The sequence below is a fragment of the Mytilus trossulus genome, chromosome 10 (genome assembly GCF_036588685.1).
Source record: "Mytilus trossulus isolate FHL-02 chromosome 10, PNRI_Mtr1.1.1.hap1, whole genome shotgun sequence".
Lineage (NCBI taxonomy): Eukaryota > Metazoa > Mollusca > Bivalvia > Mytilida > Mytilidae > Mytilus > Mytilus trossulus.
Genome location: NC_086382.1, coordinates 73,360,498 through 73,381,556, shown reverse-complemented (window position 1 = coordinate 73,381,556; position 21,059 = coordinate 73,360,498). Strand labels below are relative to the sequence as shown.

General features: G+C 31.8%; 1 protein-coding gene across 1 annotated transcript; it reads left to right on the top strand.

The window, feature by feature from the left end:
• Positions 1–11,459: 11,459 nt before the first annotated feature.
• LOC134688524 (tyrosine-protein phosphatase Lar-like) lies at positions 11,460–20,900 on the top strand. The gene is made up of 9 exons (XM_063549306.1): positions 11,460–11,610; positions 12,107–12,395; positions 12,846–12,997; positions 14,325–14,456; positions 15,096–15,262; positions 16,404–16,472; positions 16,992–17,055; positions 18,815–18,923; positions 19,592–20,900. The coding sequence occupies exons 2-9, from the start codon at positions 12,157–12,159 to the stop codon at positions 19,731–19,733; spliced, it is 1,074 nt and encodes a 357-aa protein (XP_063405376.1). The 5' UTR covers positions 11,460–11,610; positions 12,107–12,156; the 3' UTR covers positions 19,734–20,900.
• The last annotated feature ends 159 nt before the right edge of the window (positions 20,901–21,059 follow it).

The window sequence follows — 21,059 nt, the reverse complement described above, 5'->3', positions numbered from 1 at the left end:
AACATGAATACTCAATACCCATTATTAAACAAAATTAAAATATTTTAATTGAAATTGGTTCAAAAATAATGAAAATTCCGAATTAGCTTTCCAGAGAGGGATGGTGCGTATAATTTTTAGTTCCAAAATTTTCAAGCCACTTCTAACTGCAACTGAAGCGCCTTCTGAGATCATATAACATGATCAGGGGAAGGAATAACTTGGTATTTGCGTTTCTTCCGAATAAGGACAAAGAGTGATTACCCTTTCCATAGTACCGCCTAGTTTGCCAAAAAATCATTTTTAATAAAAAAAATAGCATTTATGTTGCTACATAATCATATGAATGTTTCAACTATGCAATAATTGCCCCTTCGCGTGTATTGTCAAGTTCAAATTTGGTCCTTATTTTTGGTTTTGAATTATCTCTGCCATCTCGGAAGTGGTGTACTCGAAGAGAGATTCATATATATATATATATAATATATGGTTTTACATGTTGATATGTATAGAGGTGTAGGTGCACATGTCTCCTACATTATTAATAACATCTGCTTACAATTATTTTGCGGTTTTCTTCTCAAACTCTGGAAAGAATAAAAAAAAAAAAAAGAGAGACTATGCTTATCAGTGATAACTTGTCTTTATAAACATGATATGCATTAAGGCTAATTTAATTTTATAGTAATTCGACCGCGGTATACGTACATATCAGTGATGCATCAATTTTAAATTTCAAAATGTATGATTATTTCTGATTTGAGTTGGACAAAAAAAATGTAACTAGTAGTTCTTATGTCCGGTAAGGCGTATGTTCAATCTACAAGTGCAATATAAACATAACCTCACCAAATAGGATTTTATAATAAAATTTGTTTTTGTAATGATTTTGTCAATGATACTTTTACAGTTGTATTCATGCAGTGTTTTCAATATTCATTAACTAACCGATCGCAAATTTACTGAACCACAAGGTTTAATAGTACAAAAGGCAGGTTATGATTATTTTTTGTGGTTTTTGTCCTAACTGTTTAGGAATAAGGGACCCAAAACAATAGTCTTTCTTGTTTCGGGGTAAACTTGTAAATAAGACATGGATCTCTATGAAATTGTACCACAAGGTGCAATGATTGCTGTAAATTTCTTACAACATTTTCTTTTACTAGTACATAAAATGTATTTGATTCTGAAAAGTAAAAAGCAAAAAATATCTGAAATTCATCACGGAATGTCACTAATCAAATGACAAAATTAAAAACTTAAACACATCAAACGAATGGACAACTGTCGAATTTTTGACTTGGTACAGGCATTTTCTTATGTAGAAAATGTTGAATTAAACCTTGTTTTGAAGCTAGCTTTACCTCTCACTTGTATGACAGTCGCATCAAATACATTTTATTGACAACGATGTGTGAACAAAACAATCAAACATTATAGGTAATACACAGCTGCTTCCACGAGCGCATGATACCTCCGTCGTATTGTGTTTGACGTTTAATGCAATAATCATAAACTGTTTCTAAGATACGGTGCAACATGTGAACAACTCTAAAATGTAATTTTGAATCATCACCAACAAGTATACAGATCTTTATATCAATATAACTAAGAATTGTGTCAAGTTTTAAGCAAAACTCATACATAGTAACTCAAAAAGTTTTAATTTTACTCTCACCAAAATGTATTCAGGTCGTTTTAAGTTTAAGTTTTAGTAAATTTAGACAAGCCATTCTCAAGTTACGATGCGACATGTTTATTCCAGACAGACAGATGGACGCTGGACATTTGTATACCATACGTCCCGTCAAAATTTTGGCGGGCGTATAACATTGTGTTTAATTCGTAATCACTATAAAACAAATAAATATGTAACAAAGAAGCACAACAAGGCATATTATAGACAAGGAACAAAACTTTCTAGCATGATGCAGTGGACAAGGTCAATAAGGCCTGTTTTTGCCCCCCCCCCCCCCCCCCCCCATTCTCTCATTTTTTAAATTCGGTTTTGGAAAGCTACTTAGTATGTAAAAATATTCCCTGAGGTTTGAAGTTTGTTTGCAAGAACTTCAAAACCACTTATTTTAACAACTGGGTAAGTTGAGGGAGTAAACTTTCTGTTATTATTCAAATATTGTAAATATTATTCACATTGCAGGTGTTCGATACAACGAATTTATAGTTTTTTAGTGACTGCGCCAACGTGACCCAGGAATTGTTTTATTCCAATGTATTGAGAACTGTTTTTTGCTATCTAAATCGCCATAATTTTCTCCGGGTCACGTAGGCGCACGCTATTAAATTTTAAGAAACAATGGCCAAAAAATCGCAATTTTTCCTTCTTTATGCGTTTTGATACCCTTTTAACCCCCTCACCTCACCTATTTCATGAAAATAATGATTTTAAAGTTCATCCAAACAAACTTCAAACCTAAGGTAACATTTTAACGTGATAAGTAGCTTTTCCAAACAAAATTTATAAAATGAGAAAATAGGGCAAACAAAAATGCGCCTCATTATACCTTGTCATTTGCATTGCCTCTAAAATAAGAGAACTAGAAACAATAAAATAGGGGAAAAAACGTATTATTTAAAATTTTTCAACCAATAAGGTATCTCAAAATTTAAAGGATCTTGAACCTAAACATGACCATGATACATGTTTATCCATGAGACCCCGTGATGCATATTTGTGACACATATTTCTTACGGTACAATAGGTACATCAAATGTGGCATACCATCAGCTATTCATGTAAGCTAATAAATTGTCCAATATTCGCATACGATTTTCATTGCTTTAAAACATATTCCTCTTTGATTGTCTATGCATCATAATAAAAGTGTAGTTATTGTAGAAAAAAAATATTTTAGAGAAGTATGGTACTCTTTTTACACATGATATCACAAAATAAAAATAAAAATCCTAACTAACGTTTATATGACTTTGATGGATATGATCTACTTCCACCAAAAAGAACTGGCCGCAACAAATCGATTTTGTTTCATTTATTTAAACTGGAAAATTAATAGTTCCTGTTTAATCTAAATCTACAAATGTGCTACGTATTTTCTAAAGCGATCAACGAAGTCACGTATAAAAACGCTCCGTTACACAAGAATATTTATTTCACTACAAAATATGTACCCTACATTAAAGACCCTATTCAAGTTTCCAGAGAGCATTTTAAAATTAAGAAGGAAGGAAGGAAGTAAGATCCATCCAGATAAATGGAAATACAGTTTAACGATGAGTAGGATTGCACATATGCAAGTTTAATCTTTTAAATTAAATTAAATTGACAGAAAATTTGAAGTCAGATTACTACACATGTTTATTCATTTTCAGATGTTGTTATAGATTTATCAAGGGAGGTAGTTATCAAAGGTACCAGGATTATAATTTAGTACGCCAGACGCGCTTTCGTCTACATAAGACTCATCAGTGACGCTCATTTTAAAATATTTATAAAGCCAAACAAGTACAAGGATGAGGAGTATTGAGGATCCAAAATTCCAAAATGTTGTGCAAAATACGGCTAAGGTAATCTATGTCTTGAATAAGAAAATCCTTAGATTTTTCCGAAAAAAAGTTTTGTAAACAGGAAATTTATAAATGACCACATTATTGATATTCATGTCAACACTAAATCGCTTAAGTGTTGACTACTGGGCTGGTGATATCCTCGGGGAAGAAACGTCCACCAGCAATGTCATCGACCCAGAGGTGTAAATAGTAATCAAAGGTACCAGGATTATAATTTAGTACGCCAGATGCGCGTTTTGTCTACATAAGACTCTACAGTGACGCTCATATCAAAATATTTATAAAGCCAAACAAGTAAAAAGTTGAGGAGCATTGAGGATTCAAAATTCCAAAATGTTGTGCCAAATACGGCTAATGTAATCTATGCCCGGGATAAGAAAATCCTTAGATTTTTCCTAAAAAAGTTTTGTAAACAGTAAATTTATATATGACCACACTATTATTGATATTAATGCGATTCAATACATAATTTGTATCACCCATTGATAAAATATACTGAAATGCTTTTTATATATAATATCTTTATATAGTATGATTATCTAATATCATCAAAATTCATCACTGTAAAATAACTCTAGTTAATTTACCCAATACTTTATTCTTTATGGGGGATCATATAATTTGGTTTCTATATAGTCTTTTTTCATAAATATCTTAATGCCTTTGACTCTGTACTTTAAAAGATCCCGTCAGTATGATATTTGTCTATAATATGTCATTATGATATATTTCTATTATGAATTACTATATACGTTGAACCACAAACGTCAAAATCAATCAATGTCGTAGTGGAATTAACAAAATTTGGATTCTCATAAATTCTATGTATAACGTTTGGACTAGTTTGAATCTCGGTCTATTTCTGTAATTTATTCTTACATACTTTTGATTTTTTAACCCTGTATGCGTACATTGCCTATGAAAATTTTAAAATTGTTTGTATGCACATTGAACGACAAATTTATGTGACGTATATAATTTTTCTGACGTTAGACACTCGAATCAATCCATGTGTTTAAATTGTTCCTTTTAAAAGTTTTGGATTCTCATAAATTCTATGTATAACTTTTGGAATAGTTTGAATCTCGGTCTATTTCTGTAATTTATTCTTACATACTTTTGATTTTTTAACCCTGTATGCGTACATTGCCTATGTAAATTTTTAAATTGTTTGTATGCACATTGAACGACAAATTTATGTGACGTATATAATTTTTCTGACGCCAGACACTCAAATCAATCCATGTGTTCGTAGATAGGTTTTTGTGTCCTGTTAAATTGTTCCCTCTTAAAAGTTTTGGATTCTCATAAATTCTATGTATAACTTTTGGACTAGTTTGAATCTCGGTCTATTTCTGTAATTATTCTTACATACTTTTGATTTTTTAACCCTCTATGCGTTCATTGCCTATGTAAATTTTAAAATTGTTTATAATCCTGGTACTTTTGATAACTATTGTATGCACATTGAACGACAAATTTATGTGACGTATATAATTTTTCTGACGTCAGACACTCAAATCAATCCATGTGTTCGTATATAGTAGATGTTTTTGTGTCCTGTTAAATTGTTATACGATGATGACTGATGTACCCATATTTTGACTATTTTAATAATTCTGACTGTTTATTTAACGCATCATGTAAATGTAGCGGAATTTGATGAGACTGTTATTAAAGTGAGAGGGTTAGCGCTATAGAACCAGGTTTAATCCACCATTTTCTACATTTGAAAATGCCTGTACCAAGTCAGGAATATGACAGTTCTTTTCCATTCGTTTTTGATGCGTTTTGTTTTTTGATTTTGCCATGTGATTATGGACTTTCGAAATTGATTTTCCTCTGAATTCGGTATTTTTGTGATTTTACTTTTTTTTATAGGTTCAAATCATAATGTTTCAATAAATACATACAGCTAAAACACCACAGTTCAATTAATCATTTTCATATTAGGGAAAACATCTTATTTAAGAATTGAATGCTTCTTTTTGTAACTTCATTGGGGTGTAAAAGCGTTGACTGAAGTACATTTTGTATGAAGCGCGGAAGCGCTTCATACTAAAAATGTGCGCACGGTCAACGCTTTTAAAACCCTATGAAGTTACAAAAAGAAACTTTCAATACGTATAATTACATTTTTTTAGCTATGATCATGAAAACACGAATCTTATTATTGTTTTATTTAATTCACCTGTGCACTTTATTGTGGGACCACGTGTTTTCATGAATGAAAAGTTTTATTGAGCAATGCAATTGCTTGCGGAAAAACACGTGATGTGCAGTTAGCCAATCAGAATAAAGTGTCACAATGACACATACATCGAATGTGATTATTGTAAAATAAAAAATCAGGTCTTAACTGGTTAAATCCTTTTCTTCTATATATCGAATTCCCAAATATGCCGCGTATTTTGGCGAAGCAATATACGAGGTCAAGTGTTATACAATTCACTTCACGAGAAGGATGTATTTTAGAATATTTAACCAGATTAAAGACATTATTTAAATTTTCCATAAAAAATATTTTTTAAACTACGAAGGAAGTACTATCTAACAAGACTATAGGACTACAGTTTAATAGATTAGTGTGATCATACATTTGTACAATTTAAATCAGAATGTATAATGAGAGAAACAATTATAATGTCAATATATGAAGTGTGTGTTATTGGAGGCTTAACTGTTATGCGTTTACTTTTCTACATTGGTTAGAGGTATAGGGGGAGGGTTGAAATCTCACAAACATGTTTAACCCCGCCGCATTTTTGCGCCTGTCCCAAGTCAGGAGCCTCTGGCCTTTGTTAGTCTTGTATTATTTTAATTTTAGTTTCTTGTGTACAAGTATGGCGTTCATTATCACTGAACTAGTATATATTTGTTTAGGGGCCAACTGAAGGACGCCTCCGGGTGCGGGAATTTCTCGCTACATTGAAGACCTGTTGGTGACCTTTTGCTGTTTTTTTTTTATTTGGTCGGGTTGTTGTCTCTTTGACACATTCCCCATTTCCATTCTCAATTTTACTCATAATATTTGAATTGATAATTTTAAAGAGGAGGCATGCTGTCAAAAATAGTATTTAAATTAATGTTAATAATCTTCATTTGTTTCAATGCTACTTCGAGACTATTGATTTGTAGTTGTAATGCATTTTTCGATATACTTGATATATTGAAGTATAACACTTCAATTCATAAACATTTTCTGAACTTCCTTATTCCTCTTTCATGTTACTGTACAAAATTGTTTTACGTTTTATTTTAAAGCATTCTAGTATTAATAATCTAATGGTATTGTTTAGACTTTATTCAAAATGCTAAAACACCTCGTTGAAACATATTTCTTAAGTGTAAGTATACGGTTTTACACTCAATATGTATATTACTTCTAACATGTGTATTCTATGATGCTTTAGACAACCAAGTTTAATAACAAAAATCAAATGACTGATACACAAAATGACAATTTACGTTAAACTGATGAAATCGTTTTATCTACCAGACCGAAAGCAATTTTCACAATAGAGTGAAGAATGCTGGTTTCTAGATGAAGGCAGGATTGTACATGTATTTATATGTTAGTAAAATCTGTGTAAAATAATTTCGCTAAATTATGGGCTTTCGGTGAAGGGTAATATTCAAGATTGGTACTATTGCATTTCTTGTTTTCAAGAATAAAAACTCTTACGCTATTTGCATGATCTAGGTCGAGAAATCATAATCATTTAAATTATTTAAGAAATGACTGTTATATTTGTTCTGTCTATGAAAAAAAACCATCAACAGTGTTGTGCACACTTTATAACCCGCACAGCGGGTTATTCCAAAGTGTGCACCACATTTTTATGATATTTCGAATAGACAGAACAAATATTGCAGTCATTTCTAACAATTTAATTATAAATTCCATTTTAAACAGTAGTAAACCATAAAAAAACGTTGATGACGTCCATGGTCACATGACACAATTATGTCTATGAGCTGATAAACAAAACAACGTCAGCCAATCAAAAGACGCGTTACATCAAAAATTAAATTATTATAGAATAGTGAAAACTTCCACATAGTACTACATAAAACATCAACAAAAAATTCAAAGACGACTTCTACTGAAAAATAGATATACAAAGACAAACAACAAAGAACAACTGTGAAATAAATTTGTTATGTTTCTTGTTTAATATTTTTCTCAATGTTGTTTTTGTTTTTAAGATTTTGATATCAGGTATAACATCTGAAGCTCTAAAAAATAAATCCCTGGACAAAGGTGAGATTTTAAAATATAACTTTTAGTTTTATGATACAGTACTGTAGTGTAAGGCAATGGTTATAGGTATCCTATCAATTTCATACTCACAAGGTTTTGATGACCAATAATCATTTCGATGTACATGGACATAGACATAGACAGGATTAAAACGTATATGTACTCAGATGTTTTTATCACCTTTTATTCATGCTTCATTCTATTAAATTGATGGGTTTTTTTTTATCTATTCAATTGCGACTCTCAGACCCGATGTTATCAATAGATAAGTATTCAGTGCTTCGATACTCTCATGATTCACAACAAATCTTTTTTTGAATTGTCCGGTTACAAATTATTCAGAACTTAAGGTTTCAACTCCTTCAGACAAAGTCTTAGATTTAGTTCCTAGATAAGTAGATGTATCTCGATCTGTTTCTGTTCTTAAAAAGCATTGGATGTTCATTTTTTGGCTTTAAGAGTTTCTTATGAATGTTTATTCAAAACCTTTTTTTCGGTCGCATGAAATTTATAAAGAATGGCTTTCAATTTTTACTAGCATTCGTCGATAAAGCTGCTGGTTCACTAACAGTTCACGAAATTTATCACATACTAAGTAATAAATACAGACATGAGTTTTTACAAATCAGTTTTAAATTGTCCGTACAAAACCTAGATGGATCTGGCTATTATGTAATGCGCTTTTTCTTATCTGACTCTTTATCACTTTCAATACGCTTTCAAATTTTCGACTTCGAGCGTTCCCGATGAAGGCCATACAAAGATCTGACAATGTCGTTATATTATCACCAGAATCCAGCATGAACACCTCAAGTAAAGCAATAAAAAATTACTTGATTAATCTGAAAAAGAAAAAAAAATAGTTAGATGTATAATAAATTGACATCTCAATACATTCAGTTATTGAAGACAATCAAAGCATATATGTTACCATTATCAATGGGCAAAGTTTAGCATATCTTCCTTCCCTTCATATACCTTTCTAGTAGAAATAAGTCACAGTATAGCAGATCTACCGTCCCTACTTAACCGTAGAATAGTTATCAAAGGTACCAGGATTATAATTTAGTACGTCAGACGCGCGTTTCGTCTACATAAGACTCATCAGTGACGCTCATATCAAAATATTTATAAAGCCAAACAAGTACAAAGTTGAAGAGCATTGAGGATCCAAAATCCAAAAAGTTGTGCCAAATACGGCTAAGGTAATCTATGCCTGGAATAAGAAAATCCTTAGTTTTTCAAAAATTTCAAAGTTTGGTAAACAGGAAATTTATAAAAAATGACCACATTATTGATATTCATGTCAACACCGAAGTATTGACTACTGGGCTGGTGATACCCTCGGGGACGAAACGTCCAGCAGCAGTGGCATCGACCCAGTGGTGTAAATAGTTATCAAAGGTACCAGGATTATAATTTAGTACGCCAGACGCGCGTTTCGTCTACATAAGACTCATCAATGACGCTCATATCAAAATATTTATAAAGCCAAACAAGTACAAAGTTGAAGAGAATTGAGGATCCAAAATTCCAAAAAGTTGTGCCAAATACGGCTAAGGTAATCTATGCCTGGAATAAGAAAATCCTTAGTTTTTCAAAAATTTCAAAGTTTGGTAAACAGGAAATTTATAAAAATGACCACATTATTGATATTCATGTCAACACCGAAGTATTGACTACTGGGCTGGTGATACCCTCGGGGACGAAACGTCCAGCAGCAGTGGCATCGACCCAGTGGTGTAAATAGTTATCAAAGGTACCAGGATTATAATTTAGTACGCCAGACGCGCGTTTCGTCTACATAAGACTCATCAATGACGCTCATATCAAAATATTTATAAAGCCAAACAAGTACAAAGTTGAAGAGCATTGAGGATCCAAAATTCCAAAAAGTTGTGCCAAATACGGCTAAGGTAATCTATGCCTGGAATAAGAAAATCCTTAGTTTTTCAAAAATTTCAAAGTTTGGTAAACAGGAAATTTATAAAAATGACCACATTATTGATTTTCATGTCAACACCGAAGTATTGACTACTGGGCTGGTGATACCCTCGGGGACGAAACGTCCAGCAGCAGTGGCATCGACCCAGTGGTGTAAATAGTTATCAAAGGTACCAGGATTATAATTTAGTACGCCAGACGCGCGTTTCGTCTACATAAGACTCATCAATGACGCTCATATCAAAATATTTATAAAGCCAAACAAGTACAAAGTTGAAGAGCATTGAGGATCCAAAATTCCAAAAAGTTGTGCCAAATACGGCTAAGGTAATCTATGCCTGGAATAAGAAAATCCTTATTTTTTCAAAAATTTCAAAGTTTGGTAAACAGGAAATTTATAAAAATGACCACATTATTGATATTCATGTCAACACCGAAGTGTTGACTACTGGGCTGGTGATACCCTCTGGGGACGAAACGTCCACCAGCAGTGGCATCGACCCAGTGGTGTAAATAGTTATCAAAGGTACCAGGATTATAATTTAGTACGCCAGACGCGCGTTTCGTCTACATAAGACTCATCAGAACTGAGGGTAACTGAGATGCATGTATTGCGTTTATAGTTTCTTCCTTATTCATGTCATCTGTATTCTTCTTGTTTTACTTTAATTTGTTATACATTGTATCTTTGATTGGTTATTTCAAACGATATGTTTTACCTGTTAAACACTCAAAGGTAGTTTCAAATTATTTAGATTAATTGAGGTTCATGAAAAGGAGTTAAAAAATAAGGCCGTGTTTGACCCACAAAATCTACTATGAGGCTAGACATTCTGATGCATAGCATACCACATTTTCTTGTATCTATTGGTAGTTTCCTGGCTATAAATGCACTTGCTAATGCATTTTAGATTAGCTAAGGTGGATCAAAATAAATTAAAAAATATGGCCCTGTTTCATACAGAAAATATACAAAGAGTACCGACAATCTGATGCATCTAGGAAAGTTTAAGGTTCGTCATAGCAATAGGACAAAAAATGTTGTGTTAACACATCAAACGCGTCTCCGAATACAGACTCACTTGTGCAGATGCAAAGCGTGGCATTCACTGAATATATAAAATTTAAGTGTATTTTGTATTTCGGAAAGATAAAATCTCTTTTGAATTTTGATTAAGATGTATGGAGCAAAGCCTATACAATTATTTACTTGATAACGAATATTTGTTCCATGATCATTAGTTGCCTAACCAAGAGCATGCGAGGGGTTTCTTAACTTACATCTGTTAAAAAAAATACTGCATGACATAAAGATCAACCTAGCCTTTAACCCAAATTTACTTACTTTGATATGACTTCAGTGTTCATACATGTATTGTATAAGTAAAAGCAATTCTTCATTTGTTCATGTAAATATTATTTTAACAAATCAAAAGCGCAAATAGGTCGACAACAATTTCCAAAAAGTATAAGTATACTAAAAGGGAATTTTACTTTCATTACTTTCATTTCATTTTGAATAACTATTTTTTTTTTTTATAGAACCAGAGTCTCCAGCTTCATTGGACATTGCAGTACTTAATGTGACCAACATGAGTATCACGTGGTCACCACCTAATGTAACCAATGGTGTTATAACAGAGTACAATGTTAGTTATTGTAGTAATGGTACTATTGGATGTAAATATACCGTTGTACAAGCGATGACTTCTATAATATTAGGTGGGAATGTTTTCCATTGTATCTATGTGAGATAAATGGACTTTTTCCCCACTGGCATTATTTTATCAAAGTACAGGAAACAGTAGTTGACAATGTTGGTGGGTCCGTTGTTGGGCTTTGGAGCAGCGAGCTCAAAGTCGCCACACTTCATTCTGGTAAGTTCTGTTTACCTACTGAATAAAAATTGTACAGAAGATAATTTGTAGATGCATGTTTGAAAATAGTTTACTTTGAAAAAGAAAAAAAAATGGCTATGTGTTATAATGACCACTCCTGGTCTTTTTAAACTAATCTTTGAAAATTGTACACTGTAGAACATCAATGTCCTTCTTTACAAAGAAAATACATGTACTGGTAAAAACATCTATCCAGCAATTGGATGATTGACAGTCATATTCCTGAGTATGTACAGGAATGTTTCGAATTAAAGCAGTTGGTAGAATCTTTATAACCTAACATTGAAGTATTCGTATTTCCAGAGATTAGATTTAAAACTCAAAATGGTCAATTGGACTTTACAAAAAAAAATTATCCTGGTCCTTTACAAATACAAATAAAAGAGTCGGTCATTTTTTGTTGTAGAAGTTTAATTAACTTTTGTTATACTATATCTTCATTTAACAGTTCACATTCTGAAACTTCCTTTTTTAGTTCCTGAAGAAGTTCGAAATGTAAGAGCAGAGAATATAAAATCCGACAGTATGACAGTATGTTGGGAAAAGCCATGTTTTCTCAACAGTGATGCAATATTTTACAATATGACATTAGATGAAGATACTCCATATATTATGATATCTAGATCTGGAGCAATACCGGGAACAGAATGTACAAATATCACTAATTTGTTACCATATACAAATTACACTATATCTGTCGCAGCAAGTAACCAGTACGGGAAAGCTGACACTGTAATTATCGTGAAACAAACTGATATAGCAGTTAAATACATTTAAAATAATTACAATTTTGTTTAAAAACTGACTTTATCAGCAAAAAGATCAAAAGAGCTATCTAAGGCAAACTGATATTCAAGTTGATGAAGTCAGTATTTAAAACTTTTAAAATGCCATAACTTTTTTTATGGTAATTCGTCTTAACAGCAAACTGTTTTGGTTGAGAATATGAAATTAAGAATAGATAGTAAGTAAAACTAGCTTTATGCATAAACAAACTTGATATTTGTTGGCTTCTATTAATTAAATCTGTTGCATTTTATTGATAAATTGACTCCATTGACATGAACATGTGATGTTACTGCTCTGTTAGATGAAGGAATTGTCTAAAATTTTCGAGTATTAGGTCTTGTCAGTGGTATGGAAAGATCTCTTTATTTGTTATTTTTTAGAACTTAGTTTTTGTATAGCTTTGAATATAATATAAATTTTTCAGTGCCAAATCAACCCAGATTTAGTTGCATTGTAGAACATGCCACAATGATGATAGTAGAATGGAAACCACCATATCCTTACACTGGTCCTACAAACTACACGGTCACAGTCAGGGATATAGAAAATAGTGAAACCAAAGATTGCCAAACATTAGGTAAATGTTAATATATTTGGAAACAAAATTACAATTTAGTATTATAACAACAATTTCTAAATGTATGTTTTGTATATCTGCGATGAAAAACATAAAACTTTACAGCAAAGTTATGACAACTAATGGATTGTGTTTTAAAAATCATACTTAAGTGATTAAGATGTGGATACTAAATTATTCCAAAGATATCTTACATTACATACAATCTACTAAAATTGAGAATGGAAAAAAGGAATGCGTTAAAGAGCTAATAACCCGACCAAAGAGCAGAAAACAGCCCAATGCCACCAATGGATCTTCAACACTGCGAAATAATCCCGCACCCAAAAATCTTTCATCTTGCAATAGTGTTAAACAATTAGAAATTTCCACACATTACCCAAGCATTCCCCATTACAAATTACAATACAAATTGAAACAGTTGGTCTTGCTTTGTTTCCTATAGAAGAAAAACAAACGTTGATATAAGCATCTTGTATAAGAGAGGGATACATCGTTCTTTTAAAGATGATGATCTCTCACTAAAACAATGGTGACTATAATGAACGTATCTTTCCAATCGAACATAGGATAAAGGATACAACATATAGATTGAGTCTTCCCCATATCTTGACTTACATCCAGAAATTGACAATGAGGGTCGGTTGAAAACAAAACTTATCGACAAAAGAGATGAGTACATGTTTCCCAATTGTGAACTTTTCATTTCTATGTAGCAGTTATCCAGCAGTACATGCATACGGAGTATATGTCTCCAAGTGAAAACGATATTCTACAGCTTGTATTTCCTATCATGATTTCTTTTATAGAGGGTTGCTGCTCATAAGGAAGACATTCAATCAAGAGTTCCTAGTTGTTAAGTTAAAATCATCCCTTCGTAAATTTCCCTTTTGTTATTTTTCGCCTTCTTTTAATGGATAACCAACCAAGATGTTCGGTATATTTCAGTGTATAATCAAACAAAATTGTCTGTATGTTTCAGTGTACAAACAGACGAGATATTTTGTATATTTTAGTGTATAACTAGACAATTTTTTTTTTTATATTTCACTGTGTAACCACAAGAGATGTTCTGTATATTTCAGAGATGTTCTAGATATTTCAGTGTTTAAGCAGACGATATGTTTTCTACATGTCAGTGTATAACCATACAAGGAGTTCTGCACATATCGGTGTATAACCATACACTATGTATATTTAGTGTATAACCAGACAAGATGTTCTGTATCTATCAGTGTATAACCATTCAATATGTATATTTCAGTGTATAACCAGACAAGGTGTTCTGTATATTTCAGTGTATAACCTTACAATATGTATATTTTAGTGTATAATCAGACAAGATGTTCTGTGTATGGTTTAGAGGAGTACTGGCAGTATGAAGTTACTATAACAGCTCATACAGAAAGAGGAACTACACAATATAAACATCCACATATTATTCAGACTAAACAATCAGGTAAAGACAATGCTCAGTTTATGCATTGGTATTGACATGTTATGGTGTACACCTCTGTCTGGCAGGTTTTATCTGACCTTGACCATATTGTCATGGTTCTAAAAAATGTTATGTTTGTGTGATACTTGTAGTAAACCTTTATAATTTGAACCTTCATCATAAAATCAATGTTCGGTAAAGAAGTCACGACATTTCAGGGTGTGAATTCTTGCTTACATAATACACAATAAATATGGCTAGATCATAAAAGAAAATAAATCATTTGTATGAGTTTTGAGGTTTAATATAAAATTAATGCTCACCAGCAGAAAGTATGTCTCATTTCTTAAGAATCTACAATCTCCACTCAAAATTTGTTACAAAAAAGACCTAAAGGGATAAGATAAGGGAAGTATTATTATTTGTATGCAACTACCATTATAGAGACAACATTTGTGATCTACTTTCTAAAGGATTTTTACATTTTTACATATATGTGTGTGTGTGAGTGTGTGTGTTGAATTCTGATTCCTGGCGGTTGCATTTAGGGGTCCAAATGCATCAATTTATTAAACCTATTTTACAAATATTTTGAACACGAATCTCCTTCAATCATGACTCTTGCATTTTGTGTTTAATTATCATAAAAAATGATTATAGCACCAGGTCCAGTTACTTATCTGAGAGTAAATCACGAAAAAGCCCATGAAAAGCCACGTCTAGTCTTCATAACCTTCAGCCCTCCTGTATTCAGGGAGAGAAATGGTGTAATAAAGGCTTACTATGTCAAATGTTATGACACAAGAACACACAGAGATATACATTTGGTAAGTTTGACATGCTAGCACACAGAGATAAAAAGTTTGCACTTTATATATACAGCTGTTTCTTCACAAACCACGCCTATTTTTTAAAGATATATAATATTCGTATAAATAAATTATTTCGTTTATGCACTGGTTGCCAGATATGATAGCGATGTTTCAACTCATACATATATGAAATAGGAAAGTTACTAGTATAAATCAAAAAACAATATGACGGCAGACTTGGGTTCTTAGGAAGACAATAATGAAAATAGGGGTAGTACATAATTTAAGTACAAGTCTAAACTCTAAGAAGTTCGGGTCATAAAAATATTGAAAATATGCCACACAGCCCTATATTTTGACCTTTGAAAAAATAGTTGTGTATATGAGCTTTCCATTTTAGGATACATTTTTTGTTAAACCTTCATAGTAAAACTCGTACAGTTTTAGCGTAAAGGGAGTTCCTACGGTAAATTGCATTATCTATATTTACAAAACTACCTTCTATATGGATTAAGCTTGATAAACGTTTTGAATTTGATATGCCTTTTATGTTAGTTGTTATCAAACAAGATTACACAGAGCTGTATATGGGTTTAGCAAAGACAGATGTACAAATAAGTCACGTTAGGAGATAACTGTTAGCTTTATCTTCGTAAAACATAGATTTTGTTTTGTCGCAAATTGATTTTGCATGGCTCTGCGGAGCTAGGTAAACGAATGTTTGTGACAGTAAAACATAAAGTTCTTAACGATGTCAAACATAAACACTAGACGTATTTTTACTTTTTGACCGCATCTAAATATTTCTTATATTGCGAAAAAAAACTAAATTTGAAGCACACAAAGTAACTTCTTTGTTTATTATTTAAGAAATAACATACCCCCCTAAAACAATAATGGTGCACCGTAGTTGCAGATTGGTATAACGTGGAATATTATAACTCACATACTATAAGCATATCAGATATTGACTACTGTGGATTCAACTTTTTGTTGGAACACAGTTTCATTTATTACGGAATAATTGTATTTTCTAACCCATGTTGGAGGCCAGTCGTCTGTAACATCTAATGTAGAACAGCAATAACATGTCTTTTAAAAGAAACCGAATATCATCTGAAAATACTACAGAAACTAACCATGATGATTTTTTTAGGTGAAACTGAACAATAATCTGACTGAACTGAAGATGATCGTACCAGACCAAGTTCTCCTTAATATCAGTGTAGGTATACATTAAGTCATTTAAGATATTGGACAAGTACACATTTTTGAAATGTAGGAGGATAATGTGGTAAAGTAGGGTGTTCCAAAGTTTTGATAGTCGTCCTTTAAAAACTGAAACATTGTTTCATAATAACCATTTGGTGAAGAAAAAATATTTGTATCAAAAGAGAAAATTGCCAAAAAAAAAAACTTTTATAGGAAATTTCTTGAAAGCACTGTATACATTGTTTAACCATTATAAACGGGTAGCAATAGTGTGGATTAAGATAGGCAAGACATTACTTCTTTTAAACCGTATGTTATAATTTTTCACAATTTTTGTTAATTATTTGTATGAACATCATATACAAATAATATTTTTGGCAATAGCTTATTGATTCAATTATTAAATGTTTATAATATAACCCGGGTTCTAACACGGCAATACTCCTGACAATGTAAGATAACGAAACTTTTACATAAACTTATATTGTACTTGATTAATCAGATAAATGGAGATTTACCTTGCTCTTTCAAGGTTTTTGCAGAAACTGTTGCGAATGGAACAGAAGTTTACCAAACAGTGTTTATACCAGAAGGAGGTATGTTTTGTCTTTTCTTTCATGCATATTTTTAAATGAGATAAGATTGATTTATCAATTCTATATTATGAAAAAAAGACAATAAAGACAGTCAGACATGTTACGACTTAAAGATATCTATTGTTGTTTGTACGATCATAGGTCTCTTTACCTTGTACACATAATACGGACAAACAGAGACCATGATAATGGCAAATTGCGCAGACATTTTGGTCGTGTAAAATCATCTTGTTCACAAGTTTACAAGTGAACGTTGGCCTTTGCCGTCGACTGATAGACGATAAATATGAATTTGAATTTAAGATACACAGTGAGAATCATTATTTTACAATTGTGCAGTTGTAAGGTTTTTACAATACTCTGACAATGGGTTACGGAAGTCGAATATTCTTTTGTATATGCCTTAGCCATATGAGATATTGACTGGTGAGAAATAGTCCATTGTTGTTATATCGCCACTGTGTTGTCATATCCCAACTGCATTTAATGATGCTGGACCAAGTGCAAAAAAGAATAAATATCAATTCAAACAGTTGTTGTTGGTTAAAGTCAGAAAGAAAAAAAGCCGGTGCTTAGAAAAATATCAGAAGTAAACTTTTCAATTGTATTTTCCTCGCAAGGCTGCGCTTTCACCAGAAATGTGGATAAAGAAAATTACGTAAGGTGTGTTTGATGTTCGTGTTAAGGTAGTTGTCATTAACGTAGCCCATTGTATAACTGTCTGTAAGTTTCCTATAATATAAAGTTTTTGTAGACACATTTGCACATTTGAGTCCGCAGCGGAGGGGACGTTACCTTTGTCCGTCTGTACGAACATCTCAAACAAGTTTCCGTTCTCTAACTTTAATTTGCCTTCACCAAATGATATAAAACTTATACATAATGCTATATTACCACAAAACACAGATCATCTTAAAATTTGAGTGGCTTCTCTTTTATCATGTGTTGTCTATCGTTGATGAAGTGTGTTCGTTGTTGTTCTGCACTTAGCATGTTGTGTTGACTATTACATTATTTTTTGGGGTAATTTTTCTGTGATGAATGTACGTGTGTGTGTTTGTGCTGTATTTTTGTCGCGAAGTGTTGTGATTTTAGCGATATTGTCATAAAGCGGGAGGTTTGGTTAGCCATTAAAGGTGGTTCAACTAACCATTTTTTTATTAAAATATCCAGCATAAAGACAGTAATATGGCAAGTTATATAAAATAGTTCATTTCTATGTATTTGACGTTTATTTTTATTGCACTTCAGTGTTCCTGTTGTTCCTTTGTTTTCCTCTAATAGATGATGTGTTTTCCTCGGTTTTAATTTATAACCTGGATTTGTTTTCTCTGAATCGATTTATGACTTTTGAACATCGGTATACTACTGTTGCCTTAATTTTTCGTTCTAAAGTTATGTCCTTTTATTAATTGAACAAAATAATGATTTTTTTCGTTTCTATTCTATAACTTTAATTTGCCTCAACCAAATACAATGAAATGATAACACAATGCTTATTTCCATAATAGTTATCAAAAGTACCAGGATTATAATTTTATACGCCAAACACAAATCAATATAGAAATAAAAATATGTAGTATAATATCAATGAATTCTGCGGGTTCGTATTATCATTGTAGGAGCCATCTATTATGCATTGCGTCTGTTTCATTTACCAAGACCCACATTACGTAAAATTTAGTGAATTTTCCTCACAATGAGATACTTCAATGTTTAAGTTTAATTATTTCGTTTCTTTTATTTCATTTTTTTTCAGAAACAAACACTCCATTGGTGTCCTCGGTGTCATCGTTACCATTAGTTTTTGCTGTTATCGGATGGACCCTAGCCGTTGTGTTAGCTGGTACAACTGTATTTTACAAGAGGTTTTTTATATAAAGATATATCTTAGTTTCCCTTTAACGCTACTGTTTAAAAAAAGTATATTGAAAAGTATATATAGTATATTTAGCAACGTAACAACAAAAAATAACAGTATGAAAAATTAAATATAATTGATTCTAATAATAAAATGAAATATTTGTTTTTGTGATAAAGAAAGGGACAAAATGAAAATGGTAGATTAAATGTTTTTCTTCGTGCTTTTTCATTTTTCATTGTTTCTACTACCGGTTACAGTCTCGTCTATCCATTGTCTGCAAAGACGTGTTTCAATTTCAAATGTTTATATTCGGTAAGTTGAAGCGTAAGAAAATTTACATTGCAGATGTTTTTCGAAAGATATGATTATGTTAAACAATATCAAACGACCATTGTTATATGCCTAAACACTTGATGAGATTGGTTGAGATTCCAGCCATGCAATCCCCTTTAATCTCGGTAGAATAACACATATAAAATAAAATAAAAGTTAGCACATTATGACTGTACAATTTCTTACATGAAAAAGTGAACTCTGTATTTACATTTTAATATATAGATGAGAAAACACAAGTACAACCTTTAAAACTTTATACAATGCAATATACAATCTATCATTCAGTCCCATTGATGTTCAAATCAAAGCGATTCATACTGTATTATTTTATTTCAGACAATGGCATAGCCAGCAAAGTAACACCCCAGTTTCGTCAAATGCAAACATTATCGAACTGAGTGGTGCCAATGATCGTTCAGACTACATCAACACAGGTGCTACTGAAGATACCGATGGACACTATGAGAGTGTCAAATAACAAACCACTAAACTATCAATATATGTATATACAGATAGTGTATTACTTTAAATATTTTATCTGTCAATGATTATGAATTCGTATAATTACTTTTCAAGTTTGCAAATTTGGGTTTTGAAATTGATGCATAACCCTGAATTTTAAGATAACATTTCAATTAAAAAAAGTGTTCAGATAGCAAATACAGACAATAGTAGTATAAAAGTAGTGGTTAAAAGTCACAAATCGATTTAACTGAAACAATTCCGGGTCACAAACCAAACTTTAGGGAATCATATCAGCTATAATGTGGAGTAGGATCTGCTTACCCTTCCGGATCACCTGAGATCACCCCTAGTTTTTTATGGGGTTCGTGTTGTTTATTCTTTAGTTTTCTATGTTGTGTCGTGTGTACTATTATTTTTCTGTTTTTCTTTTTCATTTTTAGCCTTGGCGTTGTCAGTTTGTTTTAGATTTTTGAGTTTGACTGTCCCTTTGGTATCTTTCGTCCCTCTTCTATAAGAGAGAGAAAATCAAACAGCCAAAACACTGAACTGCTACGAAAAACAAACGCCACCATACATAGAAACGGACTATGTGATAGCAACTACTGTATTGTAAGATTGAATAAAAATCATACAATAAAAAGGAGTAAATCATTAATTAAAGCCATGATGCTTTTAATTTTTTCATTCTTCTGAATGTGTTTACGTATCAGTACAAAACATACTGATTTTAACGCTTCTTGTTTGTCTGCATGTAATGTCCGAGGAACAGTGTCGTCATTTCTTTTATAAATCAGTGAGAAATAAGCAGTTAATATTAACAATGAAGTTTTATTTAAATTGTTATATAAAATTTTTGAGAAAGTTACAATATTTAATATTTCCATTTTGTTAAAAAATAATCATATCTGTTTCTTAAATCTAAATTCGTGTTAATGATTAAAAGTATTGTACTGGAGAACCACGTTTTGTCAAACTTAAATTAAAATATCAGGATAAAAAAAAAACAATGAATAAGTACCCGCTTGCTACGTGTACATACACCTATTCTAATTTGCTTTTTAATCAATATTTAATATACGTTATTTGTATTTGAATATCCCTTATCGGAAGTTTCGTTAAGAAAGACTTTTATTGTACCAACTTGAGCCCATTTGCCTCATACATTACAATGTATTTACTTCCGTTTACTCTTTTTTCTTTTTGAAATCTTTTTGAAATTATTTTCCTTTATTTCGTTATCGAAAATTACAAAAAATCTTGATTAAGTTTTATGTATTATCTAGTGTTATTAACATTGTACATAGAGACGGAATATGTGATAGCAACTGCTGTATTGTAA

What these genes read in the sequence shown, in the direction of transcription:
- LOC134688524 (XM_063549306.1), top strand. Translation starts at nt 12,157, where the DNA reads ATGACAGTATGTTGGGAAAAGCCATGTTTTCTCAACAGTGATGCAATA. An exon ending in TATTCAGACTAAACAATCAG is followed by an intron (nt 14,457 to 15,095) that starts GTAAAGACAATG and finishes AAATGATTATAG; the next exon opens with CACCAGGTCCAGTTACTTAT. An exon ending in AAGTTCTCCTTAATATCAGT is followed by an intron (nt 16,473 to 16,991) that starts GTAGGTATACAT and finishes TGCTCTTTCAAG; the next exon opens with GTTTTTGCAGAAACTGTTGC.